Source organism: Oncorhynchus mykiss, chromosome 27 (genome assembly GCF_013265735.2).
Source record: "Oncorhynchus mykiss isolate Arlee chromosome 27, USDA_OmykA_1.1, whole genome shotgun sequence".
NCBI classification, from domain to species: domain Eukaryota; kingdom Metazoa; phylum Chordata; class Actinopteri; order Salmoniformes; family Salmonidae; genus Oncorhynchus; species Oncorhynchus mykiss.
Genome location: NC_048591.1, coordinates 8,970,341 through 8,992,857, shown reverse-complemented (window position 1 = coordinate 8,992,857; position 22,517 = coordinate 8,970,341). Strand labels below are relative to the sequence as shown.

General features: G+C 43.7%; 1 protein-coding gene across 2 annotated transcripts in view; it reads right to left on the bottom strand.

The window, feature by feature from the left end:
- The window catches only part of LOC110507061 (latent-transforming growth factor beta-binding protein 4), a 74,703-nt gene that overhangs the window by 40,251 nt on the left and 11,935 nt on the right, over positions 1-22,517 (bottom strand). For both annotated transcript variants that reach the window (XM_036965105.1, XM_036965106.1), the window contains exons 4-5: positions 16,711-16,925; positions 9,457-9,669 (exon numbers count right to left, since the gene is read on the bottom strand). In XM_036965105.1, the coding sequence (XP_036821000.1) occupies positions 9,457-9,669; positions 16,711-16,925 (428 nt within the window). The remainder of the gene's footprint in view (positions 1-9,456; positions 9,670-16,710; positions 16,926-22,517) is intronic.

Here is a 22,517-nt window from a genome sequence, read left to right as displayed (position 1 = left end):
AACGTTGGAAAACTTGGCCCCTGGCCCATACCCAAGTCCATGGAAATGAATTGACCATGGCACTGCAGCTAGAGAGAGAGAGAGAGAGAGAGAGAGTGAGAGAGAGACAGAGAGAGAGAGAGAGAGAGACAGAGAGAGACAGAGAGAGAGACAGAGACAGAGAGAGAAAGAGAGAGAGAGACAGAGAGAGAGACAGAGAGAGAGAGAGAGAGAGAGACAGAGAGAGACAGAGAGAGAGAGAGAGAGACAGAGAGAGACAGAGAGAGAGAGACAGAGACAGATAGAAAGAGAGAGAGAGAGAGAGAGAGAGAGAGAGAGAGAGAGAGAGAGAGAGAGAGAGAAAGAGAGAGATGCCTGGCAGTTAGCTGAACAGAATTATCTTTCCAGCATCTATAATCAGTCCATTATGCATCTCCTTGGCCAACTGTCTGTCCATCATACACTGGGCCAGAAGGATCAACTCAACCTCGTAAGTAAACAATATCTGACGCAGTATGACAGAGGGAGGGAGGGGTGAGAGAGTGAGGGGAGGAGAAAGAGAGTGAGCAAGTGAGCGAGCGAGCGAGAGAGAAAGAGACAAATATGAATGCACTGATGAACCTACTTGTGTGACTTTCGATTTCATATTGTCACTGGGTAGAACACAAATCTGCTCTCTCTTAAACCTCTACAGGATCGGTGGGTACCCCACGGGACGGTTGAGCTAACGTGCGCTAATGTGATTAGCATGACGTTGTAAGTAACAAGAACATTTCCCAGGACATGTTTAATTTTGGCAGAAAGCTTAAATTCTTCTTAATCTAACGGCACTGTCCAATATACAGTAGCTATTACAGTGAAATAATACCACGCTAATGTTTGAGGAGAGTGCACAGTTTTGTACCTGAACATTTATTTTAAAAAACAATTAGGCACACTTGGGCAGACTTGATACAACATTTTGAACAGTAATGCAAAGGTTCATTGGATCAGTCTAAAACTTTGCACATGGACTGCTGCCATCTAGTGGCCAAAATCTAAATTGCACCTAGACTCCTAAGTCTTGATGATGGAGAAAACAAATATAGAAAACGCATGTTTTTTTCTTTGTATTATCTTTTACCCGATCTAATGTGTTATATTATCCTACATTAATTTCACATTTCCACAAACTTCAAAGTGTTTTCTTTCAAATGGTATCAAGAACATGCATATCCTTGACTCAGCTTCAGGAAGTTAGATTTGAATATATAATTTTAGGCCAAAATTGAAAAAAAAGTGTTAGATCCTTAAGAGTACACTCTTTGCATTTGTGTTCTGTGGTAATTTACCACTCAAATGAGCCTGCAATCAAGACAGAGGGTTCAGCTAAAGCTGTTTCCTCTGAGGTGAACATCTCATCAGAGTGGTTTGGAGAGGATACTGTAAAACACAACTATTGGACTGTATGAGGTCCCGACAGTCACACTGATTATAGGCCTTCACCTTTCCCAGAGCCTTTCGGAACCTGGAAAGACGACGGCAGCTGAAGGCTGTCCAAAGTACACACTGATCCATCATTTTGAGTGTTCTTCCTTTCCCTAGGGGTGGCACAGAATTGATTTTCCGTCTGAATACGAAGTCCTCTGGGCTCCAGTGAGCGTGTCAGCATCGGGGTAACTACCGTACAGGTCTCTTTTCTCAGTTTCTGTCATACTCTTGCCCATTGTTCCAGAGGCCATGGCGAGGAACAGGGAAAAAGGTTGGTGTTTTTGTCAGGAAAAGGCTTTTTACAAGAGGAATTTACAGTACAGTGGCTTAGGAGTTCTCTAGGTTCATATCGCAGAGAGCCTGTGTCCTGCTTCCAGGGCTAGAGCAGCAGCGTTCTGCTGTGTGGAGTAGGTTTCCGGTGGAGAAATCATGAGTTGAGCATATGCAGTGTATCAGTGTGTGTATTCCCCGCTGTGGCGTAGCCGTGGTGATGAGGTCATGTGCAGTATGCAAACTGAGAAGGTGACAGATGTCAGATGTGTGCGTCCCTCCAGATGCAACGGACCATCCACCAGATTTTACACAGGGAGAGGAGAAATTAGGTATAGAGAGATCAAGATAGACAGAGAGAGAGAGAGATCAAGAAAGACAGAAAGAGAGAGAGAGAGAGAGTGAAAGAAAGAGAGCGAAAGAGAGAAAGAGAGCGAAAGAGAGAGAGAAAGAGGGCGAACGAGAGAGAGAGAGAGCGAAAGAGAGAGAGAGCGAAAGAGAGAGCGAGAGAGCAAAAGAGAGAGCGAGAGAGAGAAAGAGAGAGGAAGAACAGACAAAACAAGACAGGCAGAGCGAGGGACAGAATGGGTAACGAGAGAGGCAGAAAGACAGAGTGAGAGAAAGACAGAAAGAGAGAGGGGAGGGTGCAGGTTGCCTGGCGACTCATCCTGAATTCAATTCCGCTGCTCTATCAATCGCTCCACCCATGAGTCTGAACCTACCATCCTAGATGTCGTTTGTGCTGATGTCAAAATGACGTGATTCCTGATTCATGTAGACCAGCTCTGGTCCAACCCATCGGTTTCTGGGACCAACCAGAACGGTTTGAATGTGCTCGCATTCGAGAAGTCGTTGGGAGCAAACCTGATTCATTGTGGAGAAGAAATGTTAGTGAGTGTGGCGTTTGGCCAGAGCAGTGTGGATGGGTAACCAGACAAAGGTGCAGGTGCCTCCCATGAAAAACAGTGATGTGAGCAGCTACTCAATTCCTCTCAGGCCCTCCATGAGACCCACAACGTCAGCCCTCTCTTCTCAAAGAAGATCACTTCCCTTTCACTGCACTCATATCCATGTAATGCAGTACATCTCTCAGGCCAGTGTGGAACAACAGGTTTATCACACCATGTAGAGCTTAAATTATCACCAGAGGCTGTTTAATTGGTGTTTAGAGGCACATTACTTGTCTAAATGATGGTGGGACACCAGTGGAACCCCGTGAAATCACTTCCTGTCTCCCCAGGTTTTACAGCTAGGCCTTGGAGGATGCTGTATGTACTTCAAGGCTGACCACATTAGCCCTCCCTGGAAAGAATAATAAAGTGTGTGTGTGTGTGTGTGTGTGTGTGTGTGTGTGTACAGGGAGATGTTTTGAGGCAACTCAAAGAAACATGCCATTTGGGCTCCCTATTTGCATGCATGAGAAGGAAGGTTCAGCCGGCCATAGTTTCCACATCCTGAACAGAGATGCTTAACCCATGATGTCCTCATGCACACCCGGCCTGTACCCTTAGTAGGTCAACCCCGAATACTCCTCAGTGTGGGCGAGGAAGATACATTACAGCAGAAAGCTGAAGAGTAATTATCAGGTGAACGCAGAATTAATACCAGCAACGCAACTTGACTCAAAAAAAGCAGTTGGCAATTTGGAATCAAATCAAAGTTTATTCATCATACACAAAGGACACAGCTGTCACGACTTCCGCCGAAGTTGGCTCCCCTGCCTGTTCGGGCGGTGCTCGGCGGTCGTCGTCACCGTCCTACTAGCCACTACTGATCCCTTTTTCGTTTGTCTGTTGGTTTTGTCTTGTGTGTATTTTAGTTTAATTAGCGTCCTTATATTTAGTAGGTTGTCCCGCCCTTGTTTTGTGCGGGATTGTTTTTGTATTCCTGTTATTTGGTGGTGTTCATGAGTTTTATTCTCCGGACTATTTTGGTCCTGCTTTGGATTATTCACCCTGTGTGTTGGGTTGACCGTTGTTTTGTGCGCCGGAGAATAAACTGTCTAATAATTGAAACCTGCTCTCTGCGCCTGATTCCACCCACCTTAGTAATTTGTGACAACAGCGTAGTGTACACGGTACAATGAAAAGCTTACTTGCAACTAGACTCACTGTAGTGTTTCATCTAGTTTGCCTCAGTGCAGCTGGCAATCAGCATGAGATCACGAGGTCCAACTGCAACAATAAAACTAATCATAATGGCAGTTATCCCAAACCACCCCAGATCAACTTTGCCATAGCACCTCGCTTTGAATAGCTGGGCAGTTTGGTCTCTCTTTGAAAGGTTAAATATGCACCGAGACAGAGATATTTTGGGCTCTGTTGGCCACTTCTGCCTGACCAGGCATTTTTTTTCATGTCTGTGATAGAGGGCATCGACTGGGTCATAGCCAATAGGACCAGAGAGAGAGAGACTATACTGTAAGTATGGCAAGACAAAACAATAGTGTAATTTACACAAGTGTACAGTGGAGCACTGTCTACTGTCTGTCTATTTTAACATGCATGGTGCTAGAGGAGAATGAGACCATTGTTCCTGGTCTGTCTGTTTCATGCTACCCCACCTGACATGTTACCGGCCACTAACATGGTATGTGTGCATGGAGGGGGGGGGGGGGGGGTCTTGTTTGTACGGAAGTGTGACTTCGCGCTGACATCATTCAGTCTAGGAACAAGCCTATAAACCAGACGTGTGGTAAGCGGACAAAAGGGGAGGTGACTTTCCCTGAGCCCGTTTATACAAGATATGGGCTATTACTCATTACTCAGGTGATGGGAAAACAAACAACTGGGTTGGCAGCTATTTAAAGCTTACCAAGTCTGGGTTATTATGAATGAATGCAATGTTCAAAGTTGACTGTAGACATAGGCCTACATTGGGAAACATGCCTACAGCACGCACGACTCCGAGACCATCGTTAAGTTTGCCAATGACACAACGATAGTAGGCCAGATTGATCACAGACGACGAGACAGCCTATAGGGAGGTCAGAGGCCTGGCTATTGTGGTGCTAGGACAAAAGCCTCTCCCTCAACATCAGCAAGTTAAAGGAGCTTATCGTGGACTACAGGAAATGGAGAGGCCGAACACGCCCTCATTCACATCCACGGGGCTGTAGTAGAGTGGGTCGAGAGCTTCAAGTTCCTCAGTGTCCACATCACAAAGGACCTATCATGGTCCACACACACACACACAGTTGTGAAGAGGGCACAACAACGACTCTTCCACCTCAGGAGGCTGAAAGGATTTGGCATCGGCCCTCAGATCCTCAAAAAGTTCTACAGCTGCACCATTGAGAGCATCTTCACTGACTGCATCACCGCTTGGTATGGTAACTGCCGGGCATTCGACCGCAAGGAGCTACAGAGGGTAGTGGGTACAGCCCAGTACACCACTGGGGCCAAACTTCCTGCCATCCAGGACCTCTATACCAGGTGGTGTCAGAGGAAGGCCCTAGAAATTGCCAAAGACTCCAGCCAAACAAGTCATAGACAGTTTTCTCTGCTACCACACGGCAAGCGGTACCGGCGCGCCAAGTCTGGGAACAAAAGGCTTCTGAACAGTTTCTACCCCCAAGTCATAAGACTGCTGAACAGTTAATCAAATCCTACCCTGGCTATTTACATTAGCTAGGTTTCCATCGAATAGGCGACAGATTTGAATGATAATATTCTAAAATCCGCATTGAAAACAATATGCACATTTTCCCACCAGAGATGTGTTTCCATCAAATGTACTTTTTGCAGATAAAAGGCTGTACGTGATGACATAGTGCACGTAAAAATACATTTTGCAGTTAAATTCCCAAGTACTTAAACAAAGAAAAAGTTAAGAGTTTCTGTGCATTTTCAACTCTACTCTACTCTACTGCACGCTGTTGGCTAGAGCGCACGTATAGCCTACATGATGAGATTATTATGGACAAAAGAACGAGATCATTTTTATTTGTCAAACGACAGCCAAGCGTCATCATCATGTCACCAGAATAAGACCCTCGATATTTATCGGAAAGGAGCATCAAGCTCATCACCGAGCACTTTCACCACCCTGTGAAGTTCATCCTCATTTATTTCATCCGATGCAGGATAAATGTCATGCTTTCCCGACATAGTGGGAGGACCACACAATATGTCATCGTGTGACTCCAAGTTTACTTCGATATTATATAATCTAGGTAATTCAAGAGCCATCTTCAAGGCAGTCATCTTAAGCATGACATCACATGGTCATCTTGTGCATTCATTCCCACCCCATCTAAACCAGAGGTTGTTATGTAAATGATGTGATGATGGCAACAAGCCAGCACCGATGGACTATTACAAGAAACACGTGGCTGTGATTAGCTTCATATGCCATGCTATGTTGTCGTCTTAGGTCTCTCTTTGTGTTGTGGTGTCTCTCTTGTCGTGACGTGTGTTTTGTCCTATCCTTTTTAAAATGTATTTTAAATTATTTTCTATTTTTAAATCCCGAGTGGCACAGCGGTCTAAGACACAGCATCTCAGTGCAAGAGGGGTCACTGCAGTACCTGGTTTGAATCCGGGCTTCATCACCTCTGGCCATGATTGGGAGTCCCATAGGGCGGCGCACAAATTGGCTTAGCGTCGTTCGGGTTTGGCCGAGATTGGCCGTCATTGTAAATAAGAATTTGTTCTTAACTGATTTTCCTAGTTAAATAAAGGTTAAATAAAATACAAATAAATAAATAGAAAATCCCAGCCCCTGTCCCCGCAGGAGGCCTTTTGCCTTTTTGTAGGCCGTCATTGTAAATAATAATTTGTTCTTAATTAACTGACTTACCTAGTTAAATAAAAAGTTCCACAAATCAATAAAAATAAAATATGCAACGCCCCTAGTCGTGTCCGTCCATAATTTCCAAACATTATGCAACTAACTCCTCTCATCTTAACTATCAAACATCTACAAGGCCCCCGTGTAGGGTTAAGGCACTCTGGCTCAGAACATAAAACTAAGGCTTGTTCAGAAACTATGAGGAAGTACAATCATTCTGGCCCAGCGTATCAAAACGCAGACAAAAACACACAATCTCTCGGATTAGTCAGACACGAGGCAGCCGTGGTCTGGTCACTGAAATGTAGTTTTATTACTGAACAAATGCAGCTAATCTCCACTTAATCCCAGGATGGATTTGGAGTCTTGTGTCGGTCTGTCTTAACGTCTCAGTCTAGGAGGCAGTGAGTGTGTAAAGAAGTTGCACACACAAATTACAGAAGTGATTAGCGCAGGATTACAACAAACTGGGCAACAAGAGGAAGGGTGAATACATAAAGAGGCTAAGAGAGAGAGAGAGATGGTGGTGAAAGAGCAAGAGAGAGATGGTGAGAGAGAGAGATGGTGAGAGAGGGATGGTGAGAGAGAGAGATAAAGAGATAAAGAGAGATAGTAAGAGAGAAGGGGGAGGGGCGGTAAAGATACCACTTTATTTCCTCCCCTGTATTTTCTTTCTGCCACGGAGCGTGAATATAACCCTGCATGTGGTTTAAGATCTCATGATATATCTCCTCTGTGCACCTGCATGTTTAGGGCAGTGATATACAGTAGGAGACTGGGCTTGGTGTTAAGTGTGAGAGCAGTGATATACAGCAGGAGACTGGGCTTGGGGTTAAGTGTGAGAGCAGTGATATACAGTCGGAGACTGGGCTTGTGCGTCTTCTTGACACTCAGCAACAACAAACAGAGAATCGGCTGAATCCAGCTGGCCTGCAAAACTCTTCATCTCATGTCTTCTCTGGCTTGCCCAGAGTCTCAATGTGGGTCGCTAAAGGCACACTTCACTAACTTCCGTCAAAATGACTTGAAGGGAAAGTCTGATATGGAATGTATACTGAACTAAAATATAAACACAACATGTAAAGTGTTGGTCCCATGAAATAAAATATCTCAGAAATGTTCCATACTCACAAAAAGGTGATTTCTCTCAAATTTGGTGAACAAATTTGTTTACATCCCTATTAGTGAGCATTTCTCCTTTGCCTGACACGTGTGGCATATCAAGAAGCTGATTAAAACAGCGTGAACATTACAAAGGTGCACCTTGTGCTGGGGAGAATAAAAGGCCACTCTAAAATGTGCAGTTGAGTCACACAACAATACCACATCCAATTTTGATGGACCATGCAATTGGCATGCTGACTGCAGGAGTGTCCACCAGAACTTTTGTCAGATAATTTAATGTTCATTTCTCTACCATGAGCAGCCTCCAACGTAATTTTAGAGAATTTGGCAGTACGTCCAACCGGCCTCACAACCTCAGACCAAGTGTTGCCACGCCAGCCCAGGACCGCCACATCCGGCTTCTTCACCTGCGGCTCGTCTGAGACCAGCCACTTGGATAGCTATGGGCAGGCATAAGCTACAGACAACGAACACAATTGCATCTTAACGATGGCAATTTGAATGCACAGAGATACCGTGACAAGATCCTGAGGCCCATTATCGTACCATTCATCATGACAATGCACAGTCCCATGTCGCAAGAATCTGTACACAATTCCTGGAAGCTGAGAATGTCCCAGTTCTTCCATGGCCTGCATACTCACCAGACATGTCACCCATTGAGCATGTTTGGGATGCTCTGGATTGACATGTACGACAGCGTGTTCCAGTTCCCACCAATATCCAGCAACTTCGCACAGCTATTGAAGAGGAGTGGGACAACATTCCACAGGCCACAATCAACTGCCTGATCAACTCTATGCAAAAGAGATGTGTCGTGCTGCATAAGGCAAATGGTGGTCACACCAAATACTGACTGTTTTTTTGGTCCACACCCCTACCTTTTTTAAGGTATCTGTGGCCAACAGTTGCATATCTGTTTTCCCAGTCATGTAAAATCTATAGATTAGGGCCTAATGAATTTATTTAAATTGACTGATTTCCATATATGAACTGGACCGCAGTCAAATCTTTCAATTGCTGCATGTTGCGTTTATATATTTGTTCAGTGTAATTTCTATGGAAATATGGACCATTCTCTTTAAAGAAAACAAGTCATAATGGATGGTCTGAGACCAGATAGTGGATAGCTCTCTGTCTGTCTCGCCCATGCAGATGGCAACACTATTAATATGGCAACTGACAGAATACATGCAAAGAACAAATGATTCACTGTCATAAGATCACACATTCACACACACAAACACACACAGCCTGAGAGGAGACAGAGATTCCCTGGCACGTAGAATGGATCCTTCAAAGAATACATTAACCCTGATGTTTGGTCATACATTCTTCAAGGTGCTGGAAGGGAGACAATCTTTCTGTTTTTGCCTAACCCCCCCCCACACACACACACACACACACTATTTGAGGTGGATCTCATGTAAGGATGGGCTCTGAGCCTTGGTAAATATACACTGTATGCACATATCTGGATGGTCGCCTCTCAAGACGGTGTGAATACCTGTAAAGGAGGCCAGCAGAGCCAAGGGGCTACTCTCTCATCCCTCCAACCTGTCCACATTTAAGGTCTAACCCATACCATTCTCCCAAACCGGTCTCCACCACCGACCTAAAAACCACAGTGATGCTACAACCTCACCTCCAGCTCATCAGTCCCAGTGGCTTACCCCTAATGTCACTCTGTCTGGACCCCAGAGTGGGAGGTCTCAGTGACTCCTCTGGCTACTTATGGCTAGGAGAGACTACAGTATACTGCACGCTTACAGAGAGAGATGGTAAACTGAGGTAAGAAATTAGATAAGGTAAGAAACTTACAGACTCTGAAGCCCGGTCCCAGCGCAGCCCGGTCCCCCTGTTCACTGATGTAGAGGGCGGTCACATTGCCCTGCTCGCAGAAGTTGGTGCAGCGTCCCTGGGTGCAGCGCACCTTGCAGACGGTCGGGGTGAAGAGCACCTTGATGCGCTCAGCTCCTCTCCTTCCTGCCCCTGCTGCCGTTCCTCCTCGGTGGCCGGCGGTCTGGTTTCTGGCTGGAAGGGGGAAGAAGACGAAGCAGAGGTAGAGCAGCGGTAGGAGCCTGAACCTGGGTCTGAGCTGGAGCATGGTGCCGTCCGATTACTGCCGATGCATCCCACGGAGAAGAGGAACTACAGAGGTCCAGGAAGAAGAGCTGCCGCGTAACGGCAGGAAGAGATGTGAGAGAAGGCCAGTGAACTCCACGCTTACTCTTACGCTTTGTTCAATCACACTCTCTCTTGCAACTGGCGCAGGACGAGGAGGGAAAGGAAGAAAGAGAGAGGAAAAAAAGAACAGACCCAGTGCTTCCTTTCCTTTTTTTTCCTAAACACACCAACCAAAGAAATGAGGAACCTTGACGAGAGAAGCACCCGCACAAGTGTGTTTAAAAAAAACTTTCTTAGTGCCTGTCCACTTAATTGGAAGCAGTATAGCGAGAATGCTCTGGTCGAGCCTCCAAACACAATGTTTATAAGGGATCCAATCTATCACCCTGTACTGTTAACTCTCCACTGCAGCCCCTAACCATGTCTCTGTGCCCTGCCGTTATGCTGTAACTGTAATCTGTTTTGTTTCCCCCCCTTTTCCTTAAACTCCCCACTCCCCCCTCTAGTTTCATAACATGGACCGTCCTGTCATCTGAGGAAGAGACCACAAGGAGGGCGGGTGGGGGGGGGGGGGGGGGGGGGGGGTGAGGCAAGGTTTGAGTTTCAGGTCCTCGCTGGCATTGTAAACTGTGGTGGTGAGTCATCTCTCTCTCTCTCTCTGCTCATAAGGCAGGGGGGAAGAGGAGGGGAATTCTTTTCCTTTCGCTACGCATTTTCTGAGATGTCATTTCACAAGCCCCACAGGCTCTTCTGTGACTTACACAATGTGCATTAAACCGGTTGCCTTACCGAGCCAGCTCATGCCTGAGCAACGTGCCATCCACGTTGCATCCACGTTGCATCCACGTTGCACTGGCTCACATCACTCTTACCGCTCTAAGCACTTGGACCTGTAGGCCATCTAGGGTGAAATCACATCACTTTCACTACCTGAGAAAACTATAGGAGACAAATGTTATAGAATCCTTTTATGGTCATTCATGAATATAAACCCCGAAATATAAACCCCGGAAAAAAAAGAGCTTGATGGAAACACCTCATTATTTAGCTAGGAAAGGAATGGTAAAGAATGGAAAATATAAAACCTATTGACAAAGAAATTCATTGTAATGTCAAAAAGTTATTAGCTAAAACTGTATGGTCGTTAGATTTACAAACATGACGTGTTCTTTATGTTCACTTATGATTAACCCCGAAACAAAGCTAAGCAGAAATTCCTTGTCGAGTTTGGAAGACCAACAGCTGCGTTGGACTGGGCTCAAACACAGGTGCCCCATTACAGACCATATCTCCAGTTTCACCAGTATTACTACATCAGTATAAAACCTGGAAGACCTGTGAGGACAGCGAGCGAGGCACGCGCCAGTCCACTTCACCAAGGACCTAGGCCACATCAAAGGCTTGGTAAGGTTAAGTACTGAAATAATTATGTTTGACTTGAAGCTTATACGGGTCTTCAACAAATCTGGGAGAATGATGTAATATAGCTCATGGGAATGGACCAAACTAGAACCCAGAGAGAACTGGTAGCCTAGTGGTTAGAGGGTTGGGCCAGTAACTGGAAGGTTGCTGATTTGAATCCTTGAGATTGTAACGACGTGACCTTGAGCAAGGCACTTTACCCTAATTGCTCCTGTATGTCGCTCTGAATAAGAGCGTCTGCTATAAAACAAACTACAGGTACACTGAAACTGTGGTCATCCCTTATATGAAGTGCCTGAACCACCTGTGGAGGCACTGCACCACTGGTCTGATCCACACCTGTAGCTCAAGGTGGTGCGTCATTCTGGGCCAGGACTTGGAGGCTGGGAGGTGGGATACACTGCCAGAAAGAGAGAGAGAGAGGGGAGGGCCTTGGTGTAGGCTAGGACACACAGTAAATTACCATGCTACCGCTGGGACGAGCCGTCTGGGTCTGGACTGTGGGTTCCTGTCTTGCTGGGGGAGGAGGAGGAGGTATTGGTGTCTGCTCAGGACAGGTGTTCACAATGTTTTCTAGTACGGGTCAATGAGGTCACAGCAGATTGTTTTGCCTCCTTTTTGAGTGTTTTATTAGGGATATTAGCCAGTGGAAAAACTGTAGTCCAATTAGCATTCACTTATAACCTTTCAAATACGGCCATAAAAATGCTCCAAGGTTGGTATTTTCTAGCTATACAGTACCAGTCAAAAGTTTGGACACACCTACTCATTCAAGGGATTTTCTTTATTTTGACTATTTTCTACATTGTAGAATAATAGTGGACATCAAAACTATGAAATCACACATATGGAATCAAGTAGTAAACAAAAAAAAGTGTTAAACAATTCAAAATATATTTTGGATTTTAGATTCTTCAAAGTAGCCACCTTTTGCCTTGATGACAGCTTTGCACACTCTTGGAATTCTCTCAACCAGCTTCACCTGGAATGCTTTTCCAACGGTCTTAAAGGACTTTCAACATATGCTGAGCACTTGTTGGCTGCTTTTCCTTATCCCAAACCATCTCAATTGGGTTGAGGTCAGGTGATTGCGGAGGCTAAGTCATCTGATGCAGCACTCAACCACTCTCCTTCTTGATCAAATAGCCCTTACACAGCCTGGAGGTGTGTTTTGGGTCATTGTCCAAACCAGATGGGATGGCGTTTCGCAGCAGAATGCTATGGTAGCCATGCTGGTTAAGTGTGCCTTGAATTCTAAATAAAACACTGACAGTGTTACCAGCAATGCACCCACACACGATCACACCTCCTCATCCATGATTCACGATGGTAACCACACATGCAGAGATCATCCGTTCACCTACTCTGTCTCTCACAAAGACATGGCAGTTGGAACCAAAAATCTCACATTTGGACTGAACAGACCGAAAGACAGATTTCCACCGGTCTAATGTTAATTGCTCGTGTTTCTTGGCACAAGCAAGTCTCTTCTTCTTCTAATTGGTGTCCTTTAGTAGTGTTTTTTTTTTCCTCTGAACAGTTGATGTTGAGATGTGTCTGTTACTTGAACTCTGTGAAGCATTTATTTGGGCTGCAATTTCTGAGGCTGGTAACTCTAATGAACATATCCTCTGCAGCAGAGGTAACTCTGGGTCTTCCTTTCCTGTGGCGGTCCTCATGAGAGCCAGTTTCATCATAGCGATTGATGTTTCTTTACATTTTTCGGATTGACTGACCTTCATGTCTTAAAAGTAATAATGGACTGTCATTTCTCTTTGCTTATTTGTGCTGTTCTTGCCATAATATTTTTACATTTTTTTATTTCACCTTTATTTAACCAGGTAGGCTAGTAGTAAAGTTCTCATTTACAACTGCGACCTGACCAAGATAAAGCATAGCAGTGTGAACAGACAACAACACAGAGTTACACATGGAGTAAACAATAAACAAGTCAATAACACAGTAGAAAAAGAAAGAAAAAAAAGAGTCTATATACATTGTGTACAAAAGGCATGAGGAGGTAGGCGAATAATTACAATTTAGCAGATTAACACTGGAGTGATAAATGGTCAGATGGTCATGTGCAGGTAGAGATGCTGGTGTGCAAAAGAGCAGAGAAGTAAATAAATAAAAACAGTATGGGGATGAGGTAGGAAAATTGGGTGGGCTATTTACCGATGGACTATGTACAGCTGCAGCGATCGGTTAGCTGCTCAGATAGCAGATGTTAAAGTTGGCGAGGGAGATAAAAGTCTCCAACTTCAACGATTTTTGCAATTCGTTCCAGTCACAGGCAGCAGAGAACTGGAAGGAAAGGTGGCCAAATGAGGTGTTGGCTTTAGGTATGATCAGTGAGTTACACCTGCTGGAGCGCGTGCTACGGGTGGGTGTTGCCATCGTGACCAGTGAACTGAGATAAGGCGGAGCTTTACCTAGCATGGACTTGTAGATGACCTGGAGCCAGTGGGTCTGGCGACGAATATGGACTTGGTCTTTTACCAAATAGGGCTATCTTCTGTATACCAACCCTATCTTGCCACAACTGATTGTCTCAAATGCATTAAGAAGGTTAAGAAATTACACAAATTATATTTTTACAAGACACACCTGTTAATTGAAATTCATTCCAGGTGACTATCTCATGAAGCTGGTCGAGAGAATGCCAAGAGTGTGCTAAGCTGTCATCAAGGCAAAGGGTGGCTACTTTGAAGAATCTCAAATCTCAAATATATTTTGCTTCGTTTAACACTTTTTTGGTTACTACATGATTCCATAAGTGTTATTTCATAGTTTTGATGTCTATTATTCTACAATGTATAAAATAGTAAAAAATAAAGAAAAAAACATTGAATGAATAGGTGTGTCCAAACTTTTGTCTGGTACTGTAGCAAAAAGCTGTTAAATAGCCAGTAAATTGTACGAATCCGAACGCAACGTTTCACCGTGCAGGGCGTTTAGTGCAGCCCGAGTCTCTGTCTCAGTGCACTCAATCGCTCTGCCAGTTGTCCAGACCAGTCCAGTCCTACTCAAACACACACACACACACACACACACACACACACACACACACACACACACACACACACCACATTTTCTACAGATAGGACTATTATTCCAATTACGAAACAGGAAGCTCTGCTCCATGTACAACAGGAGTGTGTGTGTGTGTGTGTGGTTTATCTTCATGGAGGTTTGATTTTATTAGGATTTATTTTAGTCCTCTTTTGGACTAATCTTCCAAGAGTCCTTAAACATTAAAGCACAATCACATTTTCACATATAAACACACGGTTACAAACAAATAATACACTGACATATTGACCAGTTAAATACTCTAACAGTCTAAAAAGATAGATTGATTCTTCACCTACCATAGTCCAGTACAACTTTCCTATGTATTATATTTAAATGCTTTTAAAGTATTGTTTGAAGTTATATATTGAAAGGTTTCTGGTTTGCTCAGATAAATGATTCCATTTCTTTAATTTTTTAGGTTGAGTGTGTATACGTCTGCGTGAGCGATGGTGGCCTTTGGCAATGGCCTTCGAAGTTGGTCCTGGAGGGCCTTTATGTTTGCAGGGTTTTACTCCAGCCTTGTTTTAATCAGGTTCAAGGCGAAACAGCAGATCAACATTATGAAGAGATTGGACGATTGGAAAAAGCTGCCCACATTACACAGCAGACTTTGGCCTATGACCCTTAAACGGGGTGTGCTAATTCTTTGTTAGTTTTAAAATTAAGTTTCTTTAGTGAGATTACCAAGTGTGATTGACAGGTGCGAAAACTGAAATGACAGGGAGGACTAAACGTGTCATTGTAAATAAGAATTTGTTCTTAACTAACTTGCCTAGTTAAATAAAGGTGACTTAAAAAATAAAAAAATTAAGATCACTTCATTGGTCTATGGCCCGGTCAAATCTTTGCCTATAGGGGATTGCAAAGGGAGGGGGAATGAATTCTCTCTCTTGTGCTTACAATGGCTTTGTTCATACACAGCAACTGTTCATCCACAATGCTCCTGCTTGCCACTCAAGAGAAGAGGGGGGGCGAGGGGTACTAAAGCTATTAAACCGATGGAGGAATTTAGAGAAGGACCTCTTACACAAATATTTGCAGGGGAAAAAAACTCAAAGTGCCTGGGTACTTAAAGAGGTCAGGGGATACAAAAGACCAGGACCCTGAGCTCTTGTGGAATGACAGATTACTCTAAATGTTCAAGGCACTGTCTCACTTCTGGAAAAGAAAGTGAAAAAAATGCAAAACCTGACCCTTACTCCTCTGACTTGGAAACTTGGATTAAAGCTTTACAGCAGACATTTAAATTGGATTTTGAGGGGAAAATCAAGCATTATATAGAGTCATACTCTCTCTTTCCATGCGAGACAACATGCTCTGTTCGAGTGACGGCCACCTATTGGATATTAAAAGAGAGTAGGGCGTAGTAGTGGTATATAGACACAACTGTACAATATTTGGAATGGGCCTTACACTGCTAAAAGCAAACCAGGATGCTGAGAGAAATATAGTGCTCTTGCTTGTGGTGTTGGGTAAGTGCAACTAATGTGCTATTTTGCTATGATATCATGTCTTGAATAGCACTGAGTGACCATTATACTACCCTACAAATCAGTAGTGTAAAGTTGTCAGAGCTTAGTGTCGCATCAAACAATTAATACCACATGAGACAACTCGAAGTACATTCAGAACATAAACTAAAGCATGGTTCTCCATATTATGGCAGGCAAACTAATGCCAGTTGCAAACAGGTCATTTTCATTTTCCACCAACCCCAGGTCATTTTCATTTTCCTATTAGATTCCGGTACTATGTAGTTCAAATCTGAGCTAAAGGGACTGGAACATCTCATAGGTCACTGGCGCCACAGACGATGTGGAAGATTGTGTCTGCCCTCATGAATAATATGCCAGTTTCACCCTTCAGATTAGATTGGTTCCCATCCACCACCACAGAAGGCCATTTCAACATGCCATGAGGTCATAGGGACAGGAGATTTGGGGGATCCCATTAGTTAAACATGGTCTATCATCTGGGCCATTACTGTACCTATGCCAGTGGGCCAAGGAAAACAATGGCAGGAATTGGTCACAACGGGTTATCAGGGTCCGTACAGGTCTGAAACTTGCATCTACTCACCGATAACCTTATCCCATTCCCTAAGTGTAAACAACTAGGAAATGGGCTCAATCATTCAAATAACATCAGGGTGTTTTGTTTATGATGTGGTAAGTTTTCATGGAAACTTCCATGCTATGTTCATAGGTGTACCAACACAATATCCATTCTAAAACGCATGACTTTGTCACCACCAGTCCACTGGGAGCAAAGCATTCCATATCAACACCCTGTTAATCACAACAAGCAGGAACCTGACACAATATGATAACTGATCATTTGCTGCCTTGACCATTATCATATTACTCATCACAACAACCTACGTTATCAGCACATAGTGTGGTCAAAGTAAGAGAGGCTGGGAGTCTAAGTGAAGGGCCTGTCTGTACTCACCTGCAGGCGGGCTCACGTGGATGGTGTACTGGCCCTTCTGGGTGTGGAAGCTCTTGACACTGGTGGTCCGGGTGTCCTGTAGGTCTGACGGTGAGGCTGATTGAAGCTTCTTCCTCTCTGTCTCAATGTGTTTCATCAGGATGGAGGTCATCTTGTCGCCTCGGCCCCCACGGGCCAATGCCTTCTTTAGCAGCACTGACTGAGCCTCCTGCAGACTGAACAGGAGACAGAACAGACAGTCAACAGACTGGGCCTCCTGCAGACTGGACAGGAGACAGAACAGACAGTCAGCAAGCAGAAGGGCCTACTTCAGATTGGACAGGAGACAGAACAGACAGTCAGCAGACTGGGCCTACTTCAGACTGGACACGGGAGACTACAGAGAACGTCAACAAGTATGGTAACTAAGAGTGTGTGCTGTGCGTCTGTTACTACTGACAGAAATGTATTACAGTAGATTGGCAGCCAGCTAAAATCCTTGGCCTAAAGATTTACTCACTGTATTATTACATGGGGGTACATCAGATACACTATTGTAGTGTATTAAGCAAGCAACAATAGCCTGTTCATTCAATTAGATACTTATTTGATCAGCATCAACTCTCCTACAGCATCTGCCAAGAAATGAAAGAAATCCCATGAGATGTTCATCCATGTTATTTAAAATTGTAAAAATTATACACAGTTATCAGTTTATCAGCTTGATGGGGCAGACACACTGACTAAGCCGAGGACTTACATCCCGGGATTTACGGTATTACTGGTTTAGTACACAAGGGGGTTATACGTTGTAGGACAATAGTGAAGACATCACAACTATGAAATAACACGTAAAGGAATCGTGTAAACTCAGCAAAACAATTAACGTCATCTCACTGTCAACTGCGTTTATTTTCAGCAAACTTAACATGTGTAAATATTTGTAGGAACATACCAAGATTCAACAACTGAGACATAAACTGAACAAGTTCCACAGACATGTGACTAACAGAAATGGAAGATCTGTGAAGTTATTTGGATTTTTACTAATTATCTTTGAAAGACAAGGTCCGGAAAAAGGGATTTCTTTTTTTGCTGAGTTTAGTAACCTAAAAAGTGGTAAACCAATCAAAACATATTTTATAAATGAGATTCTTCAAAGCAGCCACCCTTTACCTTGATGGCAGCTTTGCACACTCTTGGAATTCTCTCAACCAGCTTCACCTGGAATGCTTTTCCAACAGTCTTGAAAGAGTTCCAAAATATGCTGAGCACTTGTTGGCTGCTTTTCCCTTACTCTGCGGTCCAACTCATCCCAAACCATTTCAATTGGGTTGAGGTTGGGTGATCGTGCAGGCCAGGTCATCTGAAGCAGCACTCCATCACTCTCCGTCAAATAGCCCTTACACAGCCTGGAGGTGTGTTGGGTCATTGTCCTGTTAAAAAAACAAATGCTCTGCATATCGCTGCAGAACGCTGTGGTAGCCATGCTGGTTAAGTGTGTCTTGAATTCTAAATAAATCACAGACAGTGTCACCAGCAAATCACCCCCCCACCCTCACACCTCCGCCTCCATGCTTCGCGGTGGGAACCACACATGCGGAGATCATCCGTTTACCTACTCTGTGCCTCACAGAGGATTCAGCAGACCAAAGGACATATTTCCACCGGCCTAATGTCCATTGCTCATGTTTTTTGGCCCCTGATTCACACAGTCTCCTCTGAACAGTTGATGTTGAGATGTGTTACTTGAACTCTGTGAAGCATTTATTTGGGCTGCAATTTCTGAGGCTGGTAACTCTAATGAACATATCCTCTGCAGCAGAGGTAATTCTGGGTCTTCCTTTCCTGTGGTGGTCCTCATGAGAGCCAGTTTCATCATAGCGCTTGATGGTTTTAGCGACTGCACTTGAAGTTTAAAAGTTCTTGAAATGTTCCAGATTGACTGACTTTCATGTCTAAAATAATGATGGACTGTCATTTCTCTTTGCTTATTTGAGCTGTTCTTGCCATAATATGGACTTTGCCTTTTACCAAATAGGGCTATCTTCTGTATACCACCCCTAGTCACAACACAACTGTTTGGTTCAAACACATTAAGAATGAAAGAAATTAGACAAATTAACTTTTAACAAGGCACACCTGTTAATTGAAATGCATTCCATGTGACTATCTCATGAAGCTGGTTGAGAGAATGCCAAGAGTGTGCAAAGCTGTCAAGGCAAAGGATGGCTACTTTGAAGAATCTCAAATATAAAATATATTTTGATTTGTTTAACACTTTTTTGGTTACTACATGATTCCATGTGTTCTTTCATAGTTTTGATGTCACTATTAATACACATGGTAGAAAAAAGTAAAAAATAAAGAAAAACCCTGGAATGAGTAGGTGTATCCAAATGTTCGACTGGTACTGAATATAGGAAGTAGCTACCAAAAGTCATTTTTGGTGAGTTTGGTAATTTATAAGCAAATGTGAACGAGAGACATTGTGCTAATGAACAAGGTTTTGATGCATGCTTGTCTGAAAGAACAACACTGGAGCAGCATGTGCACAAACTGTGTCTGTGTGGAGTATGGAGTCAGTAGGTGTCACGGATTCCCCCAGGACTGCTGCTCATTCCGTTCAACAGCTTCGGAGGTCTACGTTACCAGCCTTCTAGGTGTCACTGAACTGGATTCATTACCACCAACCCCGGACTGTCTTGTCTCATTACACACACCTGGTTCCCATTTCCTCTGATTAGTATGTGTACAGCGGGGCAAAAAGGTATTTAGTCAGCCACCAATTGTGCAAGTTCTCCCACTTAAAAAGATGAGAGAGGCCTGTAATTTTCATCATAGGTACACTTCAACTATGACAGACAAAATGAGAAAAAAAATCCAGAAAATCACATTGTAGGATTTTTAATGAATGTATTTGCAAATGGGAGAACTTAACTTAAGTGGGAGAACTTGCACAATTGGTGGCTGACTAAATACTATTTTTGCCCGACTGTATCTATATCCACAGTAAAACGAGTCCTATATCGACATAACCTTAAAACCACCATAAAATAACAGACTAATAACAAAATAACAGGTAGGAAAATTATGTGGATATATTGAAGCAACATCTCAAGACATCATTAAGTTAAAGCTTGGTCGCAAATGGGTCTTCCAAATGGACAATGACCCCAAGCATACTTCCAAAGTTATGGCAAAATGGCTTAAGGACAACAAAATCAAGGTATTGGAGTGGCCATCACAAAGCCCTGACCTCAATCATATAGAACATTTGTGGGCAGAACTGAAAAAGCGTGTGCGAGCAAGGAGGCCTACAAACCTGTCTCAGTTATACCAGCTCTGTCAGCAGGAATGGTCCAAAATTCACCCAACTTGTTGTGGGAAGCTTGTGGAAGGCTACCGAAACGTTTGACCCAAGTTAAACAATTTAAAGGCAACGCTACCAAATACTAATTGAGTGTATGTAAACTTCTTTTAAATAAATAAAAGCTGAAATAAATCATTCTCTCTACTATTATTCTGACAGTTCACGTTCTTAAAAGAAAGTGGTGATCCTAACTGACCTAAAACAGAGAATTTTTACTAGGATTAAATGTCAGGAATTGTAAAAGAAAACACACACAAAAAACGGAGTTTAAATGTATTTGGCTAAGGAGTATGTAAACTTCCGTCTTCAACTGTACATACACACGCACGTTTTGGGATTCGTCCCCGTCATTATTTATGATGTACGCTATTTTGGGTAGAGAAATAAAAGCCCCTATTTTTGTATTCCTGTGACTGTCTTCTATCATTACACAACGTGACAGTAGGGCAACGACATGCCTGCTCTGCTCAGAGAACATGGGGGAGGAGCAGATTGAGGGGACGAGGAGAGGGGGGGGGGGGGGGGGGGGGGGGGGTAAAACTCTAGGAAATCAAGATATCTGTACAGCTGCCATGGCTAACTCATCCAAAAAGCTTTGACTTCTCAAACACGGCAGAAAGCTAACACTATATGATGCCCCGTCTCCTTATTAATTCAGCCACTTACTTAGCTAACTCGCAAGTTAAACCAAATAGACAGCTGGTTCAACTGTTCCGGGGAACTACGGTCAGCCTCAATGTAAAATAATGTAACAGGTGAAATGAAGAGCGCGATCTGCTTTACCATCCTGTGGCTTTTTTCCAAATACCCCGGTATACAATATATATGGTATACGGCCCAAGACTACTCTCTAGTATCTCAAGTGCTGACCTTTGAAAAACATTGGGTTCTGTAAAATGAATAACAGCACTGAAGCCTAGTTTGACAAACGTCCCTTGTGGAAATACAAATAAAAAACTAAGTGAATCACTAACATGCTGAACAAACCACTTGCGTTGCATGTGCGAGTGTTGCAAAATCAATGTACACATGTTATTCAATCATTTCCTCCAAACTGCTTGCGGGAGTCTACGTAGCCATGCGCTAAAATAGAATTTGAATGATTCATGTGTGTTTTGACCTGTCCCCAAATGAATATAGTTGGTTCACAGTTGGTTTTCGTATTTTAACCTGCGTGTCATGAACCTCTCTGGTGAAGATAGTGCGCGAAAGGAGCGAGTTTGGTCAGCCATGTAAGAATCTCTCGTAGTAGAGACAATTGAACGTTGAAGTTGGAAATGTTTTGGTGATAGCATCATTTCGATATACCCCAGCTGAACATGTAGCCCTGACCTGCACTTGACCGACCATAACTTGTGTGTGTGTGTGTGGGGGGGGGGGGGGGGGGGGGACAGAACTTGAAACAAACATCCAACATCAAACAGCTGCAGTGGAGGTGCATAGTGGGAGTAGGGATAAAGCCAGTGTTCTCCATTACAGGGAGGAGTGTGGTGAATGAACAAACAAACAAATGGTAGGCCAATTCATTCAAGCCTGGGAAATCATAATTGGGGTGACAGACCTCAGTCTGTTACAGGCTCCACCATACCAAGTTAATACATTCTCCCATGTTTACTTAATAAAGATATCCACCAAATCCCCATGTTTTGATGCGATCACTGTTTACTTAACACACCACTCATGTCTTGCGCAATGCCGTCCCCAGGTTACAGCACTTTCTTTTTTTTTGACAGCTCGCAGATTCGGCATCATTTCAGATGCCTATATCATTCTGGGGAATTCTGAAAGAGTGCACTGTGCCTGCAGACAGGGTGATCTTACATAGAGTCCATCTGTGTCCGAGCCACGAGTACAGCACTGCATGGACCTGTTAGGAGTATTCACCTACACTACATTATGCATTTACCTTCTGTTGAGTACCACGGACCTGGTGAATCAGTGACCCAAGATATTTACTTAGTTACAGTTTAGCATTAGCATCGTTGAGTGAAAAACAATGAGAATCGTTGGAGTAGGACCCCTTTAAGAGTGTTCCAAAAAGCTTGCCTAAATCCACTCAGAGTAACTTGAAACCAAGTTGGAGCAACGTGCCACCATAAGAGGTTTAAAAGCTTTGGACAGTGAATTTGTTTACCTAAAAACATTGTGAAACTATTTGGACACGTCGTTAAAAGTCAATCTAATAACCTGATCCAAGGGTGTTGTTGCTGGGCAGAATCATTAAGAGACAAGAGAATAGAGATAAGGAGAAGTCAAACTATGCAGAGGCACTGGGGTCATACTCTAAGAAGAAATAGGACTTATGTCTAACTGTCTCGGGACCAGACTAAACCTAGATGAGTGTGCGCGTGTCCGTGTGTGATGACAGGGAGCCGGCCTGGTGGTCTGAGGCATTTAACTTGACTTAGACTGGACAGCAAACGGAGCAGAGATAGATGGTCAATGGACAGTGGTT